Here is a 12,933-nt window from a genome sequence, read left to right on the forward strand (position 1 = left end):
TCAGATGTCAAGAATTATAACATTCAAAAACCAGTTGGAGAACACTTCAGTCTCTTTGGTCACTCGATTACAGACCTAAAAGTTGCAATTCTTCAACAAAAAAACTTCAGAAACAGACTCCAAGGAGAGACTGCTGAATTGGAATTAATTTGCAAACTGGATACAATTAACTTAGTCTTGAATAGAGACTGGGAGTGGATGTGTCATTACACAAAGTAAAACTATTTCCTCATGTCTATTTCCCCCCTCCCACCGTTCCTCAGACGTTCTTGTCAACTGCTAGAAATGGCCCACCTTGATTATCACTACAAAAGGTCCCTCCTCCCGCCCCGCTCTCCTGCTGGTAATAGCTCACCTTACCTGATCACTGTGGTTACAGTGTGTATGGTAACACCCATTGTTTCATGTTCTCTATGTATATAAATCTCCCCACTGTATTTTCCACTGAATGCATCCGATGAAGTGAGCTTTAGCTCACGAAAGCTTATGCTCAAATAAATTGGTTCGTCTCTAAGGTGCCACAAGTACTCCTTTTCTTTTTGCGGATTCAGACTAACACGACTGCTACTCTGAAACCTGTCATTCCAAATTAGCTTAATCCAAAACGGATTAAATGTATTCAGCATAAAGCACGGTTATTCTGGAATAAGGGTGTCCACACAATCAGTTAATCAGGACTAGCTGTTTCAGAATACCTTCCCTTGTAGCAAAGCCCTAAAAAAAGAAATACTTAAATGCCTGTCTTTGGGCCTGTGCTAACACACGGGTGACTGGCACAGCAAGAGATGCTTCTCTTCCAATATGGTTGTGGGATTTTGGTGCTGTGGACATTTCAGTTGAGTACGCCAACTGTTTTACAGACCCATGCATAGCATAAAATGTTTACAGATGAAATTTTAGCTCTCCAAAAGTGTGTGTGAAACAAGCTTTTATTAGTCTTTGTTGACATTTGCATGCAGTTATAATGATGCCCAAATGTGCAAGGCAGGTGGAAACATTTAACAGGCTGCTGCCTTTGTCTGAAGCGTGACATGCTAGTATCAGAGTAAGACACAGACAACGTACTGTACACCTGTATCAGATAGCGCCCCTGCCATGTGCTAGGCATTTGTAAACATAGAGTAAGTTGCTCTTTGTCTCCAAAGAACTCCCTGTAGATCCTTAACATATGGCGTTAACCCAGGGATCCTGTTTTGTGTGCCTTTACAGACATATATCGGCTCCATTGTTGCCTCTGTGAACCCCTACAAGACCATTCCAGGACTCTATGACCGCACTGCAGTAGAGCAATATAGCAAGCACCACATGGGGGAAATTCCACCTCACATCTTTGCTGTTGCTAACGAGTGCTACCGCTGCCTATGGAAACGTCATGACAACCAGTGTGTTCTCATCAGGTAAGTGGCTACTGCATTAATTATTCCTAGTCCTGCTGCTGAGCTTTAAAGGTGAATTGAAAATGAGTGCTTGGAATGCCGAGGGAAAGGCACAGAGGAAGAGCATGCTCTGACCCTTTCCCCTTAACCTCATTTATTGTTAGGTCTGTGCAGATGTAGAATTACTACGTGATCCTAATCAGCCCTTGAAAGACAAGGCATTTTTTGCTTATATATGCCCTGCAGCCATTTAATGAAAAGATGTGTGAGTGCCACACACTTTTGGCTGTTCACTTACTTATTTCGCTCTAAATGCTTCACTTTTTCCATTGTCTTCTGCCTCACTGTGGAGCCTGATAATTTGTCATCACTAGTCTTGAAAATTGCATCCATCAAAAAAAGAATGTTAGGGAACCTATTAATAATAATAATGAAGTCCTCCCAACTCTTTGGCCATTTAATTCAATGTAATTAATTGTTCTTGTTTCTCCTATTGTTTAACCTGATTATGCTTTAGTTTGATGGAGATATAATAGCTTCCCTTGTGGTGTGCCGTTTGCTGGTGTTCAGAACTGCAGCTGGCACTTCAGTAGCGCTCAGTCGCAGTTCAGCCCCTGCTTCCCCCTTGTTGCATGGGAGAAGTTCGGTGAGCCAGCTCTTTCCGTGAGGCAGATTACTTCCCCTGCTGACTGGCTGGAGGGTGAAGTAGGTTGACCAGATAGCAAGTGTGAAAAATCAGGACGGGGGTGGGGGTAATAGGCCTCAAATATCGGGACTGTCCCTATAAAATCAGGACATCTGGTCACCCTAGGGTGAAGCCAAGGCTCCGCCTACTCCATGCCCCTGCTTGCCTATTCTTTACACACCTATACAGGATGGGGAGCAGCAGCCTGGTGATAGCTGCTTCCCCACTTCTCGCAGGGTTTAGTGATGTGGATAGCCTGCATGCAGGAGCAACAGGCTCCTCACACCCCCTTACATCCTCTGCCCAGCTGGGCTCATGACCACGCCCTCATTAATTAAGCCTCACAACCTTGTAATGTAAGTAAGTAGCTTATTCATCTTGTAGGGGAAAAAACGAAGACCTAGTAAAGTCAAAAATCTTGTTCGGGATGACCACTGAAGTTACACAGTAGCAGAGTGGGGTTAGAACCCTGGAGTTTTGATTTTCCTCTGCTCTACCCATGAGAAAACACAGCTTTCCTTGAGATTAATGTAAACTGCTGATGTAACCCCCTCTGAAGCAGAAGTATTAAAGCTCGCAGGTCATTGGGTTTCTTCCTCTCTCTATCATATCTTGCTCACTTTCTTAGAGGAAAATAACCCTTGGAAACAAAAATGATTTCTCGGCTAAGCTGTGGGGATCGCTAGAATTGAAGCAACAATCAGCTGAAAAAGACAGATCCCCCTTCCAGGATGGACCCTGGAAATGGATGCATATCTCTCCTAATCCAAAAGAGAGGCTGCCTGACCAATACATTGGGGGGATGGTTCAGACAAGTAAGATACCATAGGGCCTGATCATGGTCTCTGGAAACGAAAAGGTTCCAGTTTTCGTTAGAGAGGAGGTTTGAGGCTCAGACAGCATCTTTCCTTCCTCCGACTCCATAAACAGCCCTTCTACAAGTGTGGGGCTCTACTATTGTAAGGGGCATCGTTGGGTTTAGAGGGTGTATGGCCAAGTGAGAGCCACTCTGTGGCATCATTTCCCTCCCATCAGCAGAGGTTTTCCAGATGGAATTATGTTGCACCTTAAATGTCACTAAAAACTCTTAAATACCAATTCCAGCACCCCCCTCCCACACAAATGCTGGCTAGTAACAGCACCAGTTTGGCTGACAGCATGTTTCAAACATGGGCAGAGAGAATCCCATTTCCCTTTGGACTGTATGTAGTGACTCTGTAATGTTGGGTCCAGATGGCACCTCTTAAAGCCATAATATACAAAAAGCTTTCTGTCACTGTTTGTGAAACCAGGCAGGAGTCAGATGATTTCATGGCATACTATCAGAAAACTGCTTGAATACAGCCTGTTTGCTCTGAAACTTGGGATGTGAAGCCACCTATGGAACCCGCCTAGTGGCTACTGGTATGACGTCCACTATTTATTAATCCCGTTCCATGCTCTTTTGTGTTGAGACAAGAGGCACCTTTCTTCCAGCTCTTCATATGCCCCTGAGAGGAATGCTGGGTTTCGTCATAACTAGGAACCACAGCACTGGTGAAAAGCATTAGCATAGTGAGGGGCAGGGAAGGGCTTTTGCCAGAAAGACATGGGCGTGGGACAAAATCCTACATTCCATCAAACACGTCTGGCTTACAGACCGAGACAGTGGGAAATCCTTTTACATTAGTCACAATAATTACTTGGCTTTATAAAAGAGTCGATGAAGGATGACCATCATATTGGCAGTAACTGGTTTGATGCCAGATACAGTGGAAACATTGTAAGTCAACGGTTTTAGCATTTTGAAAGTAGTATCCCCACTAGCATAGCCAGTGTTTGTGACAAACCTGGTTAATTTACTTGTTCATCTGACTTTTAAACAAATGTGTCTCAAATCTTGTCTCTGATTTATTTGTGTTGATTCTTATCGTTTTTCTTGTTCACCACTCTCTCATTTGGTCTTGTGCATGCTCTGCCTTGGGTCCAGCTAATGGTTTGGTTAACATCTTGCCTGATAACTATGCAGATTGTTTGGAAGAGGTGTGCTACTGGGCCCCTGTGTCTAAGACACAGGGGAAGACTTCCTTTAAAATAGCTGAGGGGGCGATCAGAATCTTGCCCAACTGTGACACTTCCTGGGGGTGCCCAGGACTGAGTGTAACCTTGTCTCCCCCAACCCCCCACCTCCAGCATGTGGGAGTCTTTCATGTGGTAGCTGAGTGTCAACGCCTGAACAGCACCAGCCTTTCAACCACTCACGCACTGTCCTCAGGACTCTACTGTCCTACTCTGCTTTGTAAGTTAACAACAGGCGGACCCCAAGCACCCTTAAAGAGTGTCCCCCAGTTACAGACACTCATGGTAGTTACCAGGTTTGCTGCTTCCAAGAAATAGTATAAACACACCAGCTTGTTTGATTCAGCTGAGTATCAGCTCCAATCTAACAACACAGTGCTGTAATCTACTTACAGTGAAAACAAATCAAAGGTTAAGATTTAAGAGATTGTGACAAGGATAACAAGAACAACAGGTTAGAAATAAAAGTATAACACACCTTTTTGAGACTAAAAAAATAATTTAAGAGGCTACAATCTTTGTTGAAAGTGGTCTTATCTCACCTAAGCCTTTTCTGCAGCACTTCAGTCCAGGTTGGCTGAGATCCTGTTTTCATGGATTTAACAGCATTGCCTGGTTATCCCCTCAAGTGCGGGATAAAAGAGGGGTCATGTTGCCTTCTTATGGCCCCCTGGGGTCCAGACTCTGGTATGTGCTCCCCTGTTGAGTTCACATCCCCCAATCAGCCTGTTTTCCTGTTGACTTTACATGCAAAGAGGGTTTGCTTTGTTTTGGTTTTACAATGCTTAATTTACTTTGGAGACCTAGTGAGATAGGTGATTCAACATCCCATTGTCTGGCAAAACCTGCTTGTCAGCCTGCCAGGGACACAGATTCTAAATCTATGTTCAATACATACATAAAAAGTCTTAAATGTCACCCATACCTACATCACACAATGATCAGGAAGATTAGTACGAGGACATAAGCTTCCATTAGACACTTTGCGCAACCTTTTTTGGGTGAATACTGTGAAGCAGTGTGCTAGGTGCAGTGAGTGACTCAGGCCTGATACAAAACAGTGAGCCCTTTGCCAGTTGGCATGGAGAGGTTCTTAGGGGTTTCACCAATAATAATAGCAATATCTAGTTTTTATATAGCATTTTCTATCCTTAGATCTTAAAGCAATTTACAAAAGCAGTAGGTGGTAGTACTGCCATTTTATCGATGGGGAAACTAAAGCACAGAGAAGTGAAGTGACTTCAAGATCACCTGGCAGGCTGGTGGCAGAGCCGGAATAGAACACAGGCCTGCCAAGTTCCCGGAGAGTGTCGGGTCTGTTGAGCCACAGTGCAGGCAAAACATTATTTGGGAAAATTTCACATTCACAACTTCTATCCTTACAACAATTTTCTGCAGGCCTGGCCCAAAGCAATTGGTTAGCATTTGTAAAATGCTACATTTTGGACAAATACTGCAATACAACTTTATAAGGGTAGGTTTCACTTTTACAAAATTTAAAAGGAAATTGTGCTCATAGCTATAATTAAAAAGAATCAAAGAAAATCAACGCCAATTTCTGTGCTTATAAAGTGCTTTTTTTTTTCTGGGCAGTGAGTCAGTCTGAGCAGATTAATAACATGGGTCAAGACTTTTAAATGTGATGAGTGTTTTTGGCCGTCTCAGTTTTGGGTGGCAGACTTGAGACCTTTGAAGGGTGCTAAAACCCAGCTATTTGTGGGGACATAGCTGCCCCATAGAGCTCCCTGCTGGCTGAGTATGGTGTGGCTAAACACTCCCTGTCCCAGTTTCTTTCCCTGAGGTTAGGCTCCTTGGCTTCCCAGACATCGGTCTGTGCTGAAGTTGTGACTTAACCTTCCAGCAAAGTCACAGAACAAGAAATTCAAACTAAAAATCCCAACAAACAAAAATGTTTTTCTGCTCTTCAGGGGCTTTTCTTCAGCCGATCCTCAAGGGTCTATTCCCAGCCCCTTTCTGGGCTACCTGTGAGAGTCTTTATGGCTCTGGGATAGAGCCTTCAGCTCCTGGGTGTACAGTTCTCACATCCTGCTGAGCTCTCTTCCTTGCATCCTTGCCTGTTCCACTATAGAACACTGGGCCCACAAGCTGGTTCTTCTGGAGTAACCCACCTCCTGCAGACCCTGCCATAGAAGCCTGCCCAGTCCCTGTGGTTCCAGCACACAGACTGGTCTCTACGCCCTTTTATAAAGCCCAGGTGTTTGTTAAGCTATCACGTGACCCTCCTTAGTCCCATCTCTTCAGGCTGGGAAGCAGCTAATTAATTATGGCACAGGTGTGGCTGGACCCATGTCCCCTCAAAGTGGCCAGTTATCCTTTGACGCCCTCTGAAAATCAGGCGTCTCATTTGGCTTATGCAAAAATTGATGCATTCAAAATGACTAGTCACTTTTAAAAACCTTGGCCATGCCTGGTTTATTTGCTTAGAATTGAAAGATGATGGAGTGATTAGTTTTGTCAGTTTTATTAGACAGGTTAGCTCTGACGTTTGAAAATGGTAATGAGAAGCAGAACTTAGCTGCCACATGTCTGAATTCAGAGTGTTATGTTGCCTGCAAAAGAAGGCACCGAAGGAAATCTTAGCAAATTCCATCTTGAAAACTATGATATAAAACAAGTATTGTACACAAATGAAGCTAAAATTAAGTTGTGAGTTGTCAGCTTTCAAATCCCAATGTATTGCTCTTGTTCAATGTTATGCTGTATCTAAAATTATAGGAGGTTAGAACTGCATTATAAACTAAAGGCATTTAGCACCATTTGGAATTGTCTAGGGATGAAGCACCCCCTAGTGGAGTTAATCAGTTTTACAATTTTTTTGAAGAGACTCCTATGAATACATTAGTTCAGAACATAATTTAAAAACAAATATGTGGGATTATTTTTAAATGCTATGAATTTTCTCTAATTGGAGAGGTAAGGTAGGAAAATGGGAGTGTAATCCAGGACTGACTCAGATTGCAAAATAAAACCCAGTGTTTATTAATATAAAGCCATCTTTACCATGTAAAAGCCAGGGGAAGGGTGAGGAATTGTTTTAAATGGAGTTGCAGAAAGACCGTAATTATGCAATTTCTGTTGGACAGTGCTGCATTATTACACGATAATACTGAGTCACAATGATGCAGCATCCTAACATACTGATCTAATACCATGTTGCAAACACTGCTGTCCAGTGTGTGCATAGCATGCTGTGATTATCATGTGACTCCATTACTTCATTGAAACTGGCACTGTGTGAAGTGGCCCTTGAGGTCTACCAGACTGAATATTACTGATGCAGTTTATGTACTTAAAGCCTTTGATACAGAGATGACTACACTGAGACACATTCGTATTGCTTTATACTTTGTATTAGTCTACACCCTACGTCACAGGATCATTTCCTTCGAAACAATTAGCTATTATAACACAACAGACAGATTGCAAAATAATGTGTCACTGTTGTATTTGGGGAGACGAACCCCAGGCCTGGCACCCAGCCTGAATAGCTGGACTGGGCTCTGGGTATCTCTGCAGGGGTGGCAGAGGAATCCTCCCTTTTTCAGCTCGCGGGGCACTTGTCTTAACTAGGAAAAGTGGTCGAGTTTAGGTTGGGCATAGATAACACATTAGCTAAGTCAGACCTAAACTTGACCTTTTTCCTAGTGCAGATGTAGGGTAACACCTTACCTTGATTTTTAGCTGGCCATATCCATGTGTAGTCCTCTCCTCGTATGTTTGTAGTTCTTCCATTTTTTAAATTAAAAGCTTAAAAAAATACAGATCCTAAAACAACTAAAGAAATGGAAACAGCAAACCTGAAATCACAACCCAATGTCAGACTGTTTATTTTATTATCAGCTGATTGCCTGAAACTTTTTCGCTCAGATTGAAGATCAACATAGAACAAGCTACTTTTTGGACAAGACCCAAACTTTTTGATGGGAAGACTTTATTTATGAGACTGACAGACCAAGATTAAACAGTGCATTTGAAGAACCATGTTTGCTGTGGGGGCTTTATTTTTTATCTGTCATATAAGTTATAAAGCCAAAAGATTGAACTGAGGAGTGATTTAGAGTGTGTTGGTTCAGTCATTTGCATATGAAAGCCCTCGGAGAGAGAAGTGTCTTTTACTGATCCTCTTTCCCCTGCAGTAGTCCAAAGTTCAGACTGTTTTGCCCTTCACAAAGCATGACATGTGGAACAAGTGATGGAGAAAGATTAAAGATTTCCAAAATGAGGACCTCACAGGCTGCTGTCATACTTAGTGTATCCAGAGCACTGAATGTAATGGATTGGAACAGGCTTTGCGTTTAAAAATGCTTGGGGTGAGAGGTTAGTTGAAAGGTTGAGTGCACACTAAAAGGAGTCTACTTCCCTGAGGATTTTGTAGGACTGAACTACCACCACACAATGTAAGTGTTTGAGTTGTAGCAGCCATGCAAATTAATGGAAAGTTTGGAGTACTTGGTGTTTTTTCATATTTTTGTTAATAAGAATTGATTTATAAAATAACTTGCATTGTGTCAAAGAGCTGCAAAGAAAGCAGCAGAAAAACATAACTAAGCATGATACCAACTATATTAGAAATAGGAAGAAAAAAAACTTTTAAAACCAAATTTAAAAGCATTCCTGACACAGAAGTATAGCCAAATGCTGCTCCCAGTTACCCCCAGTATAAATCCAGAGTGACTCCACTGGCTTCAGTAGAATTACTTCAGATTCACACTGGGGTGAGTCAGAGCAGAATTTGGCCCATGGCACAGGACAGAAATGGCAACTCTAATAATTAATCGGCGAGCGATCCAGATCCTTAGCTGGCCTCCATTGGCATAGCTCTGACACCCAGATAACTGCAGTGAGGCTATGCTGATGTATGCCAGCCAAAGATCTTGACCCAGAGGGCAGAGTGTAGGCAGGAAAATAGACATCAGTAAAGTGGATGTTTTGTTGTTCTTTACCTGGCAAATATAAAGGCACTGAAGTATAAAGCTCTTTAAAAATGAATCCTGGAAGTGCTATTGCTAATTCTCATGTGCGCAGGGTGCCAATGTAATAGAAAGATAGCATGAGAGTTATAAAAGGTCAAATAAATTGAATGTACTGCAGAATTTTGGATAGAATGTAAATATGTGATGGATGAAGGAAGGTCAGCCAAGAGCCTGTTACAATGCTAGGGTTGAAGAGACTCCAGCACTTATCAGAATAAATATACTATGTCTTATATGAAGTTGTGAATCATTTTTAAGAGTTGCTGATACCTTCTGGAAAGCTATGCAAAATATTTAGACACGGATCTCTCGATACATTATATATATATATATTCTAGATTTCTCTTCCCTGATTTTTATTTTATTTTATTTGTAATTGTTGAAGTGTACTTGCATGGAAATCTGATGTTTGCTTCTTGGGGCTGTATATGTTCTTTGCTCCTCACTAGAAATCCCTGTGATGACATAAGGGCACTACATTCACCACTTTTGGCTAATAACCAAATAGTGCATTGTATATGTGCACAGTTCTCATCCTTTAAAATCAATGACAGAACTCCTGTTGGCTGCAATGTGGGGGTGGGATCAGGACTTAAGTGTGCACAATTTCCATGAAAGTAAATAGGAATTAAGTGCATGTATTTAAAGTCAGAATTTTGTCCCATGACTTCAGGAGAAATAAGCAAGTCAGATAATTGAGTTTTTAAGAAATAAGATCATTTAAATTATTGGTTAAATTATGCTCTGAACTTGCCCACATGCAACATTATTGAAGGAAATGGGATTGGACAGGAAAGCAAAATTTGGCTCACTGTTTTTAGGCAAATGGTCTAGTAATAGAAATTCAGTATTTCATATTCTGTTTGTATGAGCATTGATTGTTTTTAAATGGTCTATTTTTTCAAATATCAATGGGTGTTTAAATGTGTCACATCAGAATCTCTGCACATTTAACTTTTCCCTTTGTTTTGGCACAAATTTTGCATATAATTTTACCAAATTAGATTAGTTGCTGTATGTGGGAATAGGTGTTTTAGATTCTTTTTGTTTAAAATAAAATATAATTTATATAATTTTTATATATAAAATAAAATGAGTAAAAGTACATAGAGGTGGTGTGGATTTATGCTGGTATGACTAAGTTTAGAGTCTGACCCTACATGAAAAACCTTTGTTTAAAAGAAACCTGTATCATCATCATCTTTATTATGAACAGTAGTAATAATATTTAAGTATGCAGTGCCATAAATGTGCATAGATGACCGCCTACACACTTATTAATGCTCTGTTTCACACCAAGGCTCCCTCCCCTGTCTGATGAAGTGAGCTGTAGCTCACGAAAGCTTGTGCTCAAATAAATTAGTTAGTCTCTAAGGTGCCACAAGTACTCCTTTTCTTTTTGCGAATACAGACTAACACGGCTGCTACTCTGAAACCTCCCCTATGGTTATCCTTCTACAAATAACCATGCTGCAGCCAGACCAAGTCTCCCTCATGGTGAAAGACTCCTGATTTTGGATTAGCTTTACAGCAGGTTTTAACATAGCCGTAGCCATGTGGCCATGCCTCCTCGCGCTATTTTCCATTCCGCGGTGGTTGCACTTCAGCGGTGGTGTATTATGTCATCTCTGTAGCCCTTGGGTGCCTCACAGGAGTTGAAGGGGTGCTTGTCATATGTTAATAAATTGAGATCCTGGCTGAAAAGCGCTGCAGAAGCATGGAGCTATTATGAGTTTTGTACTGTGTTCCAATGAGATATTTAAATTCTCATAGTGTTTTAAATCTCACTCATTCAAATTGTCATGGTCTGACAGCCCTCTCTAATCACTCCCTTCACTTTGGCTTGTGAGTGCCTTAATGTAGGCCAAACCAAGGATTTTTTTCCCTTATGAGCATAGTCAAAGTAAAAACACTGTGGTATGGTTTTTTGTCTTTCAGTGGTGAAAGTGGTGCTGGTAAGACAGAAAGTACTAAGCTGATTCTCAAGTTCTTATCTGCCATGAGCCAACATTCGCTGGAACTGTCCCGTAAGGAAAAGACCTCCTGTGTGGAGCAAGCTATTCTTGAGAGCAGGTACTGTGTTCATATCCTCATACATGATCCATAGTGTTGCACACAATACAGAGTGACAGAGGTAGAACAACCATTGAAGCTGAAGATATTTAAAACTAGACTCCTGCACAAAACACTGGAAAATAATCCTGCACTGGCACCCAGGGAATGGACAGATGACCCACCAGGTCTTTTCCATTTCCGGTGCTGGCGGTTCTTTGGCTGTAAGTTCTGTGTTGCAGACACCAATTCTTGGTGTATGCGGACCTGTTGATTTACATTGCAGGTTTTTCCCAGTGATTTTTTTTCTCTTTTGGAATTTCATACGCACTATGGATTTTCCACTGTTTTCTCCCTTACATTTTAAATTACAGCTGTAATTTTAAAAAATCAAAATAAACATCAGTGGAGCTACATTGATTCAAAATTTCTGTGCGATAAGGCCATTAAGAGTTTTACTTTTCTGTTTTCCTTGTTTGGTAGAGATGTGCTCCAGAAATAGCTTTGGTACTTTTGTTTGATGTCTCCATTAATTTAATTCTATTTGAAAAAACCTCCATATCTCTGTTGACTGTTGTCTCAGTGATATTTACATGCTGGATAATAAATTAGGAGGAAGGGTTTAGTAAAGGCTGTCTGTACCACAGGCTCCAATAATCTACCACAGGTTGTCAGAAAGGAGATTCTGTTGCATCAAAAGTATATGTGGGACCTGGATGTTTCAGACAGCTTGTAGAGGGCCACAGGAGCTTTTACTCCTACAACGCTGGATCAAATGTAGTCTTGAGAGGCTAGCGACTGAAAGCTGGTTGATGGCCTACAATAAATGAGCTGATTCTGTAGTGACTATATAGCCAAATTATAGCTCGCACACTCTTGGGTAGTCTTATTTCAGAGGCAAGGTTGTGGGCAGTGACCTATAGTTCAGGGGCAATCTCTCTAGGTCAGGTTTGAAGTATATTGATAAGGCAGCGTGGACAGAGCCTGCCCTGCGGATGCTATAGCATTACTGATTATTTGTGTGTGTTATGTATTTATAAATCACCCAAATGCAAGGCATTTTACAGAACAAACTAGACTGTCCCTGCGTTGAAGAACTTGCCATCTATTTTACACATGATGCATGGGTGCATTTAGAAAACAATAAGTGTGGCAGTGGGGGAGGGTCCAGGTCACAGTAACAGAATCACCAGTAGAATGGTTCTGCACAATGCATGAAGTGGTTCTGTACAAATTGGGATTGTTTCTTAGTAAATTTTTTTTTCCATTTTTGTTTGGGGCTGAGCTGAGGGGATGGGAGTGAGGAAGGCAGCAGGAGGTGCGAGAGGGGGAGAGGTGGATGGGGTGAGAAGATTTTATTATTTGGTGGATAGGAGAGAGGTTTGAGGAGGAACTAAAGGGAAACAGAATGGGGTAGTAAGGATCAGCAGGGTGACTGTAGGTAGCTTGCTGAGGTAAGGAAAAATCAAGCAAGCTGATTTGATGGATCTATCTGCTGTTAATCAGGTACCTTCCACAAGCACTCAACGTTTTAACAAGAAGTTGTGCACAGCTAGACTATGAACAGATCTGCTGCTATCACTGTCCCTCCCCCATCTCTGTTTTCACCCACTAAAGTAAGATTGTGAAGTTCTTTAGGGCGAGAACGGTCTCCTACACACACCCATATGGCACGCTGCGCAATTGGGTCCTGGCTTGACTGGGGGCCTCTGTCTTTACTATAATGCGAACACTAAACAACACTTATAATATAGACCTGTTATAATAA

The 12,933-nt window shown here is 41.6% G+C and overlaps 1 protein-coding gene across 1 annotated transcript in view; it reads left to right on the top strand.

Moving 5' to 3' along the window:
* The window catches only part of MYO10 (myosin X), a 273,342-nt gene that overhangs the window by 156,449 nt on the left and 103,960 nt on the right, over positions 1-12,933 (top strand). Inside the window, exons 4-5 of the mRNA XM_074945009.1 lie at positions 1,210-1,397; positions 11,052-11,186. Coding sequence (XP_074801110.1) covers positions 1,210-1,397; positions 11,052-11,186 — 323 coding nt within the window. The remainder of the gene's footprint in view (positions 1-1,209; positions 1,398-11,051; positions 11,187-12,933) is intronic.

The sequence above is a fragment of the Natator depressus genome, chromosome 2, assembly GCF_965152275.1.
Source record: "Natator depressus isolate rNatDep1 chromosome 2, rNatDep2.hap1, whole genome shotgun sequence".
In the NCBI taxonomy this organism is placed as follows: Eukaryota; Metazoa; Chordata; order Testudines; family Cheloniidae; genus Natator; species Natator depressus.